The sequence below is a fragment of the Cebidichthys violaceus genome, unplaced genomic scaffold (assembly GCF_023349555.1).
Source record: "Cebidichthys violaceus isolate CVI_PGR_0920_01 unplaced genomic scaffold, fCebVio1.0.p SCAF_27, whole genome shotgun sequence".
NCBI lineage: Eukaryota > Metazoa > Chordata > Actinopteri > Perciformes > Stichaeidae > Cebidichthys > Cebidichthys violaceus.
This window is the reverse complement of record NW_027176450.1, coordinates 2588324-2603248: the sequence shown is the minus strand read 5'-3', so window position 1 is coordinate 2603248 and position 14925 is coordinate 2588324. Positions and strand designations below refer to the sequence as shown.

Below are 14925 nucleotides of genomic sequence, written 5' to 3'. Positions count from 1 at the left end.
TTCTCTTCTTCCATTTTCTCACCCTCCTCTCCGCCATAATCTCTCCATTCCTTCTTCTCCTTATCCTTTTTTTTTCTCCCCCTCTGCTCACTCCGATCCTTTCACCTCTGCTACAGAAGCTGTGGAGGAATCCATTCCAAACTCAAACCCTTTCCTCACACTAGCTGTTGTCGATGCTGTCGATGCTGTCCACCTGTCCACGACGTCCTTGGATGGTGGCAGCCTGTCCTCTAGGACACCTAGCCATGAAGTGTTTGGTGGGATTGTTTTGCTGCATCCTCTCTCTTTTTTTTTTACAGTCTAGATTTAATTTTGTATATGAAATATACTGTACAATGCTGCCATTAGTCTCATAACATCAACCTGGCTGGTGGTTTAATGCCATTTAAAATGAGTACGGGGCGAATACATAGAAGTGTATTTCAGAGCAGTAGGAAAAGAGGGAGGAAATGCCTGAAGTGGTTTAGGGTAACAAATCAGAACATTTCTTGACTCTTTTCTCTCATTCATCAAAGATCTGGCATGCTGTCCCACACCAAATATTTGTTTTCTTCCACAATCAGGCTACGTTCCTACTGTTTATTTCCTCAGCTCTTAACTCTCTGATTAAGGCTGCTGTATCTTTTATTTGCTTTCTCTCTTTTTGATTATACTTCAAAGGCCAAAAGACTTTGTTGCAGAATGTCCATCTTTACCAGCAGGCTTTTTGTCTTCCTGCAGATCATTACAATCCCTTCTTTGACTCAAACTCTTCCCTGGCATCTGATCTTGATTCTGCCGCGCAGACAGAGACATTTATCACAGGTACAGACGACTGTCTGGCGGCTGGATGGCTGACATGAGTTTAGTGAGATGCTTTGTGACATTTGTGAATGGTCATGAGTAGAACTAGAATGACACGGTGTCTCTGCGTGAAGTCTGAGTGTTAACACAGAGCCGCCCTGCTGAACATGCCTCCTCTCTCGCTTGCTGCTTCCTACAAGCCTGTAGTTGTGAGCCTGCATTGTTTTATGGCCAACCCCTAGTTGTGCGCTGCCCTGGGTTTTGCCTTGTATTTAGTCTAGCCATGTGATGAGTGCCGGCTTCCTCCCCTTTTGTGCTGCAAAACCTGACCTTTGTTTTCCCTCTGTTAAAAAGGCATTCCCACAGTTGCTTGGCTTCCTTGCTGCTCTTTCACTCCGGTATTTTTTCTGGTCTCATATCTTCATAATCTTCTCCGCTCTTCCTTCCTCCTCTTTCCCTGTCTGGTTCTTTGCCCGTCTGCTGTTGCTGCTGTGTGTCAGACTCCTTCTGTGGGCCGAGCCCTTACACCACTCCACTCTTCCAATCTGAGTCCCCTGCTGTAGCTGGTCTATTCAGAGGTAGGTATTCCCAGGTTGATCAAGGTGAACTCACTCTTAATGTGCCAGATGTTCCTGCTTGGGTTGTATTTGTCTTAGTCTCCTGGGTAAAACTTCCACATGGACATCAGTGCTTTTGCAGCATAGCCACAGCTGAGTTTGATTAAAAAAAAATCTAAAGGAAGACGGATGGAACAAGTTTTGATGTGAGTTCCTTAGAGCTGATACTAACAATTATTTTTGCCAATTGATTAATCTGTGGATTTTTTTATTTTTTTTTCAATTAATCATTTAAAATGTCAGAAAATGATGAGAAATGGCCATTCACAATTTCTCAAAGTCTAAGGTGACATTTTCAAAATGCCAAATGTCTTATTTTGACCAACAGTCCAAAATCCCCAAATATTCAGTTTTCAATCACATAAAAATGTAAAGCATCAAATCCTCTTGTTGGGGAAGTTGCAACCAGAGGAAAAAAAAGATAAGCTCAGTTAACTAAAAGTTTTAGATCCATGTAATGAAACATCTAACAATAAAGATGGACCCATTAATTGTTTCAGCTGGAGAATTCCTCAGAATCAAAGGAGTTTCCTAGACTCTTAGGTCATGTCCACACTACTACATTTCCATTTGGAAACCCATATCTTTTGCTACATTTACTCGTTTACTCTGAGCTTCCACACTAGGCTGGAGTTTTAGAGCACTGAAAACAAGTTTTTATAAACGCTCCTGAGGACAGATAAGATTGAAAACTCCGGGTTTACTTCCTAGTGTGGACGGCGTTACCGAGAGGAAATGAGTGACAGATGTGTGTTGACCACATTTATTGACCCATAATCTAGTAGACTCTGATGACAAGAAATTAAGTGTTCATTTTGAAGTAAATGTGATAGAGAGAGAGATCAAGGCCTGCAGCGAAAAATAAAACTTTCCACGAAATTTGTTCATTTGAGTTTGTAGAGGAAGATCTTAAGTATCAAGCACGACTTTTCGTTATTAAAGACTACTATAATACCTGTCGTATTTGCTGTAACTAAGCAACCAATCTACTTCCTGTTTACACCGGCACCCGAATGTCCAGTGTACGTGATATTCGTTTTCAGGCGTCTTAGTCTGGACTAAAATCATTCCAAAAACAATGCTTAAATGCTGTGTGGACGGAGATGGTTTTTGTTTTAAACTAAAACGTATTAGTGTGGATGTAGCCTGACCCTCAACATAAAAGAGATAACCAGTTCCCCCTGCTCACGTAGGCCTCACAATACAGCCACACGCTTAAAAAAAAAAAAAAAAAAAAAAAAAACCTGGCTCAAATAACATTAGAAATGCATTCCAAAAAATGTATGTATGTAGATGTTATTCAATAAAGAAGAAATATACAAGGCAAGTCTAGTAGAAGTGACCTTTGGGTACAGTGAACTGTACCCTGACACATCAACCTGTGTCCAGACACCACTGATGTGTGAGCTCACATAGACAACAATAGATGGGGAGGTTTTGACACAAACCCTAAGAATTTTCATTTTCCTTGAAAGATGATGGATACCGACCGTATATGTGGTACTTTCGACCTTTCTCTTTGGTCTTCTGCAACGGATCAACACCAAACAGCGATGACAGTGGTCAGGATGGTTTTGGGTTTTTTCCACATAGACTGGAAGACTGTTTCTTTTAGAACCAGTTACATTATCCACATTTTCCGATGAGTTGGTGTCTTTCTACCTGCTTGTGGTTGTCGGGAGGAACAGAGGTATCGAGTTGTCAATATTTGGATACTGAGGGTTCATTTTCTTTTTTGCCTCAACAGGGTTTACAGCCTCCCCAACACCCCAGCAGCCACAGAACTCTCGGGGCCTTAACGTCGACTTTGACTCAGTATTTGGCAACAACGTCAATGCTAACAACCTGGATGCTACAGGTAAGAGTAGTCCTACACACACTGCCACTATACACTAGCCAGCAGACCTCATGTACTCTGCTGCCACCTGAAGGTTTGGGGACAGGTTGCTTGTCCACTGGATCTTGTTGAGGCTGTTAAAAACAAAGTGTTGGACTATGAATGTTCTGAGCATATCCCAAGTACTTCACTGATTTCACTGATTAGGTCATTGATTTGTTGTTGACATGATTTCTCCTTGGTTAACATGCTCAGTCAAAAAAAAAATGTAACCCCGGCTGATCAACCCAGACAGCATTTTACTTCAAACCCCACAGACTCAATGAGAGAGCCTTAATGACCATGAAATTAATTTTACACTCTAGCGCAGTACATAACCATTAGACAATGACATAAGTGAGAGTTGGCTCATTCTGAAAAATCCTGTTAAGCACATCACAGAGTATTTGTTATTGTTGAATATCCACACAGTTGTCATGTGCTTCTGCCATCTCACCACATATTTATTCTTAGCATGCACAGAAAAGGACGCCGTTTTGTTGTGTTGTGGCCGTAGAAATCATTTCAGCTGAGATGGTCTCACTTTCAGATTCTTTGTCTGCTGACTATCGTAATTTTAAATGAGCTGCAAACATCACAAAAGCCCAACGTTTGATAAAACTGTTATTCTTTTCACCTGGGTTTGAAAAAAGTTGAATTTTATGATTTAGAGACATTAATCTCTTGTGTGTAGTATTTTAAAATCTAAATATCTCTTTAAATACTCATTGATGTAATTCCTAACAAATGAGCCTATTACTGGAAACACTGGCCTGTATTTAACGCTGTGTGCCACTGAGATGGATTTTTGAGGAAATGCCAATAAATTGTGATTGATGAGAAATGAGTCTTAATTTTAATAAACACCGTCACTGGAGTGTGATTGAGGACTCCTAGTAACCATCTGTATACCATCTGACACACTCATTGTTTGTACACCTTCACTGGATTGTCGGCTGCTCGCCGTCTCACATAATTTTTGTTCTCTCCTCCCTTGTCCTGGGCTTAAACACACTCTCTGGGGTCTTGGCTTTTGCATGGTGTGTGCATGACTGGGTGAGTTGGCTCAACACACACACACACACACACACACACACACACACACACACACACACACACTCTCCTCTCACACAGTCTTAGCATGATTGAGTTTATTTTTTTCTGTGAGCCCTGCTGTCCTGCCTCATCCACGCTCAACATGCTCTCTCTGTCCATGTGTGTGTTTGTGTGTACAATGTGTATGCTGTCCTGTGTTTGTGTTATTGTCTGTCCTCATGTGTCCTGGGCCCCCCAACCTCTTACCGTCCCCTCGCCTCCCTTCCTTTCCCTTTGTCCTGCCCCCTTTTGATTAAGATGTTTTAGGTGGCATCCTCAAACCCACAGTGACATCTTCACCCAGTCAGGGTATGGGCATGACCCCGAATGGTCAACAGGCCCACAAACTGGTGTCCAGCGACCTGGACTCATCACTTGCCAACCTTGTCGGCAGTAAGTTCCCTTTTTTACAACTAATTGTGCTATAAGCAGATTATTAGATGAGGTAAAATGTGTACCTAGCAGCAGTAAAGGAGAATATTTATAAAATGATGGAAATAAATATGTATTTATATAAAATTAGCATAAAATGAGTACAGGGAAATTCTACATTCTTTCTACATTTTATGCTTTGTGTTGATTGGGTGTTTTGTTTTGGTGGTTGTGCATTCATTACATTGCATCTGTCCTCTTTAGATCTGGGAATTGGCAACGGCACAGCAAAGAAGTGAGTGCACTCATCTTTAGTATGCAGTATCGGGGATAATAAGTTAAATGTCACTTGACAAACATTTTGACTTGACCTCTGTAGTGATCTTCACTGGAGTCAGCCTGGTGAGAAGAAGCTGACAGGTGGAAACAACTGGCAACCCAAGACGGCTCCTTCTACCACCTGGAACCCTGCAGCCATGGTAGGGCTCACCTGTTTGCTTCTATCCAGTAAACATCCAAAAGGAGATGAGCATGAATGATTGTATAGCTTGGCTCTCCTCCATAGTCCTCAGTGGTTGCCAGGCATCAGCTTTTGGTTGCCGAGATGGAAAATATGGTTGCCATTTTTAGTCACCTTATATTTGAGTAATTTAGACACTGCAGTAATACGTGCGCTTAATAATTGAAGTGACAAAAATAATAAAAGCTTTATTACAGTAACTGTACAAAAACCTTTGTAGTGTGTGTTTTAGCAGAACACAAACTACATTATCATTTTCCGTCCAGCTCAAAGTTATCAGGGTCCTTCGCCTCCCAAAAATTCACAAATTTCCCTTTGTTATTTTGTTCAGGTTCATCTGGTTTGGGATGTTGATGGGTTAGTCAAACTTTTAACCTCAGTCTGGTCCTGACTGTAACTGCAATATTTTAATATTACTAAGAGAGCAAATAGTAACAAATATATTTATTTTGGGGTGCACATTTTTTCGTTTCCCTGTTTTGTTTTTTTTATATACTAAAAGTAGTGACGTTGAACAAAGACCAAGAATTGGTTGCCAATTCCTCCAAATGGCAGCCTGGCAACCCTTACTGATGAGCCCTCTTCTTGGAAGTCCTAAGGATATTGGACAGTGAGCAAAATTAATCAAATAACCTGCATTTTGAATGTCATACTAGGGCTTAGCAATTTGTGAGAATCTTCCAACTGGCTGCCAACTATATATATATATATATATATATATATATATATATATATATATATATATATATATATATATATATATATATATATATATATATATATATACTATAGTGTGTGTGTGTGTATATATATATATACTATAGTGTGTATATATATTTATTATATACTATAGTGTGTGTATATACTATAGTGTGTATATATATTTATTATATATGTGTAGTTGGCAGCCAGTTGGAAGATTCTCACAAATTGCTAAGCCCTAGTATGACATTCAAAATGCAGGTTATTTGATTATATATACGTACGCGAGTACGTACGTGTGCAGCAAAAAAACTGCGGGATGCAACGCAATTTCATTTGAGCTTTTGTTTGCATGAGAGAAAATAAAATACATTGCTGTCTTTTTTGGGTGTGCTGTCCTCCCACTCAATTTTAAAATACCAACTTCACCTCAGTTTAATTGGAAACGTTGTTAAACAAACAAGCAACATACTCCCCAACACTTTGACTAAACAATCTACGAAGGCAAAAAAAAGGCAGCAGAAAAGGCGTTGTGGTTGTTCTGAATTACATCAGAGCCTGTTTATTATTCTTCTTTTCGTTTCACTGAAGCGTGATGGTTATATGACAGTTTTTTAATTTCTTTACACAGTCCTTTGCATTTTTATTGAACACTGCAAAGTCTTTTGAGTTGCAAGGGTTGGGTAGTAGAGGGCAGACAAGGCAGTGCTCCATAGTATGGTCTGCTTCTCCACATTCACAGGTGGTTGTGCCAGTCTTGTAGCCCCATCTGACCAGAGCAGATTTTGATCGTCCCGTTGTCGTTCTGAGGTGGTTTAAGTGTTTTCCATTGAGCCCATGGTGCTTCTGGGCCAGGGGGAGGTTTTCAGTGGGGGGAGTATTCCCATGACAGTTGGGGTACCTGGAAGCAGTATTTAGTATCGCCTCCTGAGAAGGTCCACAATGTAGTTGTTAGTGAAGGATAGTGGACAGCAAAGCAGACAACACGCTAAGCTACAGATCATTAAGGTTCAGTCATAAGATGTACTTATTATAATTTTCTAGAAACTGAACTCAGATAAGACAACCAGTGATATCCAACCACCCCAGGTGGCAACCCAACCGATGATGGAGCGTAAGGGTATACGATGTAGCGTTGTTGGTTGCTCTTCTCTCCGGCTCAAAGAGAGAGTGAAAGAGAGAAAGAGATCTGCAGCCGAGCAAGCTAGAGAGTGAATAGGGTTAGTGAGAACAAAGCAGTGAATTCGAAGAACAAAATGTTATTTGTGAGTGGGTCACAGCGGATCTGTTCTTAAGCACAGCAGAGGAGAGCGACAAATGACCCGGGGGGCATGAGCACATAAAAACACAGCGATGGAACAACCAGCTCTCTGCCCATTTGTATCATACAGATGCTAAAATATCAGAAACCAAGGGTCGTGACAAAGCGCTGATGTTTGTCCTGGGGATGAGAACAGGTAGCACGCCGTGCTTATTGGCTGAGGGTTGCACCCCCACGTGGGGCTCAAAGGCTCTTTGCTGACACCCAGAAACGTTCCCGAACACGGCAAAATAGGAACAAAGAGAACCCCAGGCACCAACACACACTTCTAGTGAGTCCTCAGGGATGACTGAGAGGAATTACATCAATGGGCTTTTTGCTTTTTAGGAAGTTCCTGCTTCTTTTACCTTTAACCCCTTTGTGCCTTATGTTCTGAGTGTTAACATTAACACTAGGGGTGCAGTGATACTGATATCGGATCGATACTGACTCAAATAGCTGGGTCGATACAATGGGTTCGGTGACAATGGGGTCAGTCTATTCAATTCTGTGTTTATAGACCATATACATTATACAGAATTTAATTTCCTGTCATTTTTTACCAATTTCTTGCTGCATTTAAAAGTTGCACACTTGATTTGTAATTCCTGTTCATTCTGAAGATGAATTTACTAGGTTTCTGGTTTATGATTTGTTAATTCAATAACAACAACAAATAATCAACAATATCAACAAATAATTCAATACATTTATATTTATGTATCTATTTATCATGTTCTTGTTTTGCAAAGTTAGGAATGTAATGTTTAAGTCACGCCTGATGTTGCCTTCACATAATGAATAGTCACAGTCTCTTCCATACAGGCAGGGATTACACACTGGTATCCCATCAGTACACAAAGCCCAGCTATCGTATCAGGATTGAACAAACTGGATATCTGCGTCCCTAGTTTACACGGTGATGTTTGTTTGCTCCAAAGGATTCTTCTAATATGTGTTTGTTGCAATGTGTCATTGTTCTCAGAGGCCAAACATCCAGAACAGTGTACATTTTCCACAATATGTAAGTCCATCCCTACTGTATGTATGGTCTAAAAATCTTCTGCTGTCACTGGTTGATATTAACATCTTCAGCTGACCACCAGAGTTTGTGTAAACCTGTTGCATATAAGTTGTTACCAAGGTTACAGTAATTATTTTCAGTCATGTAAATAGAAAACCCCAGCACTGAACAAGAAGTAGTCCAACACTTGCAGTAAGTCATTCATTTTGATTAACACATTTTCTCTAAAAAGGATCTTGAAGCACCGTGTCAAGTAGGCCCAACCCGAACAAGGTTTGTAAATATTTGTCTGAGCCTGGCCTGGTCTCAAGTCTGGTATCCACACTATAGTACACATCCAGGTGTGTACTTTTTTACTTGACTCTGTTATCCAGAACGCAGGCCCTCATTTTATGAACTAACCTTGGAGAGTTTCGTGCCCATCCAAGTTGTAGCCTCTTTTAAATTGTAAATTCTGAAGAATGAAAAGGACTTTCACTCAGGCTGCTTAATGCAACCACCACCACCTTTCTGTGGTTGTGAGTCAAATTGTAATACCTGGCACCTTTATTGACCGATATGGACAATAGGGACTGTGTTGCATGAACTGTATGATTAGGAACTCCAGTCTCACTGGCGCTGTCATCATAACGGATCAGGTGTAGCCGTGGTTTGTCATGCAACATTTTCACAAATGAGATTACAAAGTGCTGTCTGGAGTTCAGTGTTTTCCATATGAAACATTTCATCTGAAATGCCCCTTTAGTAAAATGTTCAAAAGGAGCTTCTGACCGTAATCCTGCAGAACACCTTCCGACTGTGCTCTCACTGGGTTTGATCCTGCTGAAGTCACTCATGACTTATTGATGATGTGGCCAAATGTCAGCTGATGATCAAAGGCTGATGAGTGTTCTCTGAGGAAGCCAGAAAGAAAGAGTTGGTGACTTGAAGGAAGCTGATCCAATAAGACGCAGAGACACAACATCCATCAGTCGTTAAAGGACGCCCCCTAATGTGATGCAGAGATCCAGCCTCCTCATGGCCTTCTTGACTGGCTGAGGAGCGCTGAGTGAGATGTCCCTGAGACAAAGCAAACATTGTCAGCCAGGAGTTATTCTGAAGGAAAGCTCTCGGTGCAACGAAACAAGCGCGGTCTGTGATGAAAGCACCAATTTTGGCACCAGCGTCATGTCTGACTCACTTGCGCCTCTGCCAATGACTGAATAGTTAATGGAATGTATTCTTCCCGAGAGGGCTGGGTGGTAGACAAATCTGGGTTTGTTATTACTGCAGGGGCTGTTGGGGAAGCAAGGAAAAGGAAAGGGTCTGTACTTTCTTCTCTCTAATCTCTTTCCACAAGGAGCACCTGCCAGTCGCCAACTTCTACGCCCAGGACTCTACACACTCCTTTTTGATTCCTGCACTTCTGTCTGTCATTCTGCTGTTCAAATAAGTCGGATCCGGCTCTGATAATGTTAGAAGTCTTTTTGTAGTCTCTACACATTTTCAATAGCAAGGCCTCCTTCCACCTTCATGTTTTGGAGTTAACGCTGAACTTGAGAAGTGTCTGGAACCATTTTAGAATGATATTGATGAAATAATGTCTATCTGCACATGACTTGAGTTGTGTCCACCTCAATCTCGAAAACTTCTGTTATTCAGTGGATAGAAAATGAATACACCCACCTTCAATTTCATATTGAAGTGGTTGTTTTTGCCCTGATCCCAAAACATACAACATACTAGATAAATGCAGCAAAACCATTTTGATTAGCATTTGACATCAACCACAGTTACCTGTCTTTGTAGCAGCTCTGCACAAAGAAGGCAAACCTGGATTTGGATATCTTGTCCCACTACTCTTTGCAGAACAGTTTGAGCTGATTGACGGCAACCGTCAAGACAGATTTTCTATTAGTTTTAGTTCAAGGCTTCTTGGCCATCCACCTTGTTTTAGCTAGCCAGTCCAAATTCACTTTGGGTCATTGACCTGTTGGAATATGAAATTCTGACCCATTTTTAGTCTTCTTGCAAACCTCTTCAGGTTCTTCTCCAGAACCTCCCTGTATTTGACTCCATCCATCCTTCCCCAGTCCCCTCTGATGAGAATCATGTCCACAACATTAAGCTGCCACCACCATGCTTCAGTCAGGATGTTATTTGGTGATGGTTGCTGTTGTTTTTTTGCCAAATGTAACATTTGGCATTTATCCCAAAAATTATATTTTAGTTTCATCAGACCACAAAACTTTCTGCCAGTTTGTTGAGGGATCCTTACAGATGACCCCTCCCATACAGGCCACATGTTTGCATTATCTTTGACATTGTTCTTGTGTGATGCACATGTTGCACCCTGTTCTCTCTCCTGATTATGTAGTGTAGATGGACACCCTGATTTTGGTCGGCTGTGGGTGGTGCCTTCATTTCCGTTTTGTAATGATGATCTTAACGGGGCTTCCAGGTATCTTTGCATCCTTTGGGATCTTTTGGTATCCCTCACCTGATGTGTTCCTTTCTACAACTTTGTCACGGAATTGTTATGGGAGATCTTTTGAGCCATGTTATTGTCGCTGCACTTCTAAACAGAGGAACCATGGTGAACAGATGTTTGTAGTCATTTCATCAAGTTAATTGTTGTGATTCTACACAGGTGTTGGATATTGAGTTATTGTATGATCCTGAAGGCATATGTTTATTCCTGAGAAAGATTAAGTGGTGCTTCAGAAAAGTGTATGTACTTATCAAACACAGAAATTGCAAATGTTAATTTGTTAGAATTTGTTTTGTTTATTCTTCACGTTAAAATGACAAAATATTGTTTGATTATTAGGAAAAATACATTGAGTTATTGCCTTTTGAATTCCTGGCTATAGATGGACATCTGAAAATTGTTCAAAGGGGTGTATTCATTTTCTATCAGCTGTAAATGGCCATATTGGCTGAATCCTGCTGTCGTTTTCTGTTCCATCTTCTTCCTTCACGCTCCATTCAAGCTTCTTTCAATCCATTCAAGATTCTTGATTTACTAGTTTTGAATGAAGGCAGCGAAAAATAGTCTGAACAAGGTCATGTTGTCATATGTCATGTGACTGCTCTCTCAAGAGGAAAAAACGCCCGCTAAGCACCTTTGACTGTGATCAGAGGTGAAAATGATTCAAATTGGTATTGAGTAGAAGCCTTCATCATGACATCTTCCTGAATAGATTAATTTGAGTTACTGTAATTACATGTAAGCTGAGGTCTTCCTTAAATGTGTTCCTCTACTAACAAACTTAACAGTGGGTTGAGTTTGGCTGTGTCCTGATTCCGTAGAAGGAATCATCTTGTCTCTTGTGTCACCTCAGGCACCATCTGTTATGGCCTTCCCTGCAACCACACCAACAGGCATGATGGCATATGCAATGGTAAGTCAGCAGGGACTGTGAGACACACACACGCTCACACTCACACTCTCTGCAGGCATGCAAAGAGGAGATTTTCTAACACATATGTGTAGCATAGTGTGCAGTAACTTTTTATTATCTGTCGATATGCACAGTATTTATTTCGTCTTTAAACATGACCGTAAGCACTTTCATGTACTATCTCAGAGGGAATAAATTACAGTAAATGTGTCACAACAGAATGAACTGAGAGAGGGTGATGAGTGATGATGCTTAGTCGTGTCATCATCACTGAACAGGCTGGTTTCCTTCAGTGCCACAGAGTTGTTTTTAGTGCAGATGGAAATGACATGTACTACCTTATTTAGGAGATGTATTGTCTTTTTTGTGCATAGGTTGTGTAATCCATCCCCGCTGTGTTTTCTTTTTTCTCCTCTCAGCCTCCCAACGTAGGCTCCATGATGATGACGACACAGCCCACTATGATGTACACCCAGCCAGTGATGAGGCCAGCCAACCCCTTTGGCCCCAGTCCAGGTGCACAGGTAATGGCTGTCTGCATCTAATCAATCCTTCCACATCAGAGCTGACAGGCCTGGCCTGTCTGAGCCAGATCAACGGTTGTGCTTGATTCTTCCATAATGCAGTAAAGTCTCCTCAGCTCTGAGGGTCCTTTACCTTTTGTTCTGCCTATGATTAACTTTGTTGTCTTTCTCCACAGCAGGTCAACATGTAGGTTGAGAGTTTATTTGTGTGGTTTTATGATTGTTTGAAGTGGAAAGGTTGATGTTGATCAATAACAAAAATGCCACAAAGTGCATGATATCCACACACAGTATTAATAAAACAGTAATGCATACGTTCTATTTTGTGATCAGACACCTGTAGCATAGCTTTTCTTTTGGAGTTCCTCTCTTATCATTGTCTCTCCTGTTTATCCTCTCATCTGTGACTCAGTCCCCCGCAGCATCTTTCAGGTCTCAGCCCTTTCTGCAGACTTTCTCACAAGTGTTATTGACACTCCAGGTCCCAGGGTTTTTGGTGCCAGTCACAGCACTTTCCCGTGAGACACCCATCACACTTTACTCCCCAGATTGCTGCTTTACACACGCTACTTGCTCAGGACTAATGATGTGATGGGAGAGATTGAGAATCACACTTGTAGTTTCTTGCAGAAGTGAATTTCATGTCCATGGACATATGATAAATAAATGGTTGTGCCTTGTCAATAGCGAAGCTAAGCAACAGAACACAATCGGAATGTGTGAAACTAAATGAAAGACTGCCGTTGATGTGATTCGTCAGGTGATATCAGAGGATCTGAGAAATGAACTCAAATAACCAGTGATACTAGTCTCTTGTGAATTGGAGTTCTTATTTTTGCAATCCAAGTTTTGCACCTTTGTTTTGCTTGTTGGAGCATTTTAGCTGGTGTGTTTATGTACCTAAATGATACGATTGGAGAACTCTGGAATCTGGTCCTGCATTATTGGATCTTGTGTTTTCCCCCCAAAAAAAGATGACACTGTTGATTTTTTTACTTCACCAGATGCACTTTATGTAACCTGGAGGGGTCTTCCTCGTCTGAAGATGATTCACGACGAAGACAACTATCCAAGCAAACCTGCAGTTTGCTTCTACTGAACTCGCCTCTCTGGGAATAAAAGGCCCAAATAAGACTTGTTGAATAAAACCACGGTGACTAGGAGCGGCTCTGACCATCTCAGACGGGCATCGCAGTGGACATTGTGCCCATCATGTCAAAGTCATAGAAGGAGAGGAAGAGTGTGCTGCCATTCAGACCCATGTGGACAGGGATCAACCCCTACTTCATCCTGGACTAAGAGAAACTCCACACCCACGAGGAGAGCTCTGTGACATCACGGTTTATGTACATGGAGAGAAAAACAAAGTTGGGTTGCTGTCACACATACACATTGTTTCAGTTCTTTTGATTATCATAATACCTTCTTAAAGTATCCCCAAATTAGGAAAGCAATTGCAAACTCTTTATACCACACTTTTTTATGTATTGTCTGCAGTAGACATTCCTTGTGTATTGTTTGTATTTATTTATGATTATCTAGAGATAAGATGACAACATATAGTAAATGTAACTAGTCACTGATCTCCTTGTGGACGGTCTTCAGGTTTATACATAGGTATGATTGATTGTAGAATTGGATTTTGAGTGATTGAAAGAATTCTTTTTTTTCTTCTTTTTTTCAAAAATAAGTTAATATAAAGACGATAAAGAGATGACATGTTTTGCTGTTGGGGCACTAAATATTATCTGTACTCGCATGATGCCTTGTACAGTTATCTGTGGCTCCAGGGGTCACTGAGGATGTGAATGTTCATAATCATTCATTAACACGGTCAAATTGGTGAGGAGGATTTCTACAAATTTGGCGAGGGAACGTTTTTCACATCAGCAACGGCACAAAATTTTGTGATGGAGGCAGCATTGCATTGGAAACGAATCTGCATTCATGCTTTTGATGCTTTTGGCATGCCATTTATTCTGACTTTTAACAAAGCTCCTGGCTGCCCTGTTCCAACATGAATATGCAGGGTCCCTTTCATGCTCAGATCATGTTTCCATAGGCGAGCACTAGGGCATTCAGGACCATGTGGGGGCATGGGGAGTCACACTGGTAACAGAGGGGGGTTCTAGTTGTTCAGAATAGAGCACTGTTGATCGGTGCTTTGTGTATATAAAACTTTCCCTGCCAATCACAGAAACGGGCGAGTGCAGGTATGAACGATGGTCTGAAGATTAAAGTGGCCCTGAATCCATTCTCTGAGAATATTTGCTGCATTGTCCCTGCAGATTATATTTTTGTTTGTTTGATTTTTTTCCAATAAAGTGCAAGCCTCCACACTTTGGCTCCATAATTATTCATCAAAAGAAAGTGTATGACAATATTTATTGAGGTTGGCAACAGAAAATATTTTGTCTGGACTCCATAGATGAATGAAGTCTCCATGACCCTAATGGGGTGTAGTGGGGGGGAGTAAAGCCAGTAGGAGGTTAAATGAAGCTCTCTGAATCCCCATGAACATCTGGGAAGTCATGGTGGTAATGGGAGAAATGTTTTTGGGGACAGATTGTGTAAGAAATATATTTGCTACTAAGTCGTCTATATATCAGCAGGAATATAGCCTGAACTATAATAAAGGGACGGCTAATTTTCATTTAGAGACAGAATTGTTAGACTTTTGTCTGAACTTAAAGGGTTTTGTCAGTTGCCAGTGAGTCACATTTTGGGGG

The 14925-nt window shown here is 41.0% G+C and overlaps 1 protein-coding gene across 11 annotated transcripts in view; it reads left to right on the top strand.

The window, feature by feature from the left end:
* The window catches only part of picalma (phosphatidylinositol binding clathrin assembly protein a), a 43434-nt gene extending 28899 nt beyond the window's left edge, over positions 1-14535 (top strand). For 2 of the 11 annotated variants that reach the window (XM_068721278.1, XM_068721277.1), the window contains exons 14-23: positions 117-257; positions 721-804; positions 1284-1361; positions 3148-3258; positions 4630-4764; positions 5008-5038; positions 5123-5222; positions 11613-11672; positions 12092-12196; positions 13201-14535. In XM_068721278.1, the coding sequence (XP_068577379.1) occupies positions 117-257; positions 721-804; positions 1284-1361; positions 3148-3258; positions 4630-4764; positions 5008-5038; positions 5123-5222; positions 11613-11672; positions 12092-12196; positions 13201-13215 (860 nt within the window). In that variant the 3' untranslated portion in view covers positions 13216-14535. The other 9 variants (XM_068721281.1, XM_068721279.1, XM_068721282.1 and 6 more) reach the window with 9 other exon arrangements.
* The last annotated feature ends 390 nt before the right edge of the window (positions 14536-14925 follow it).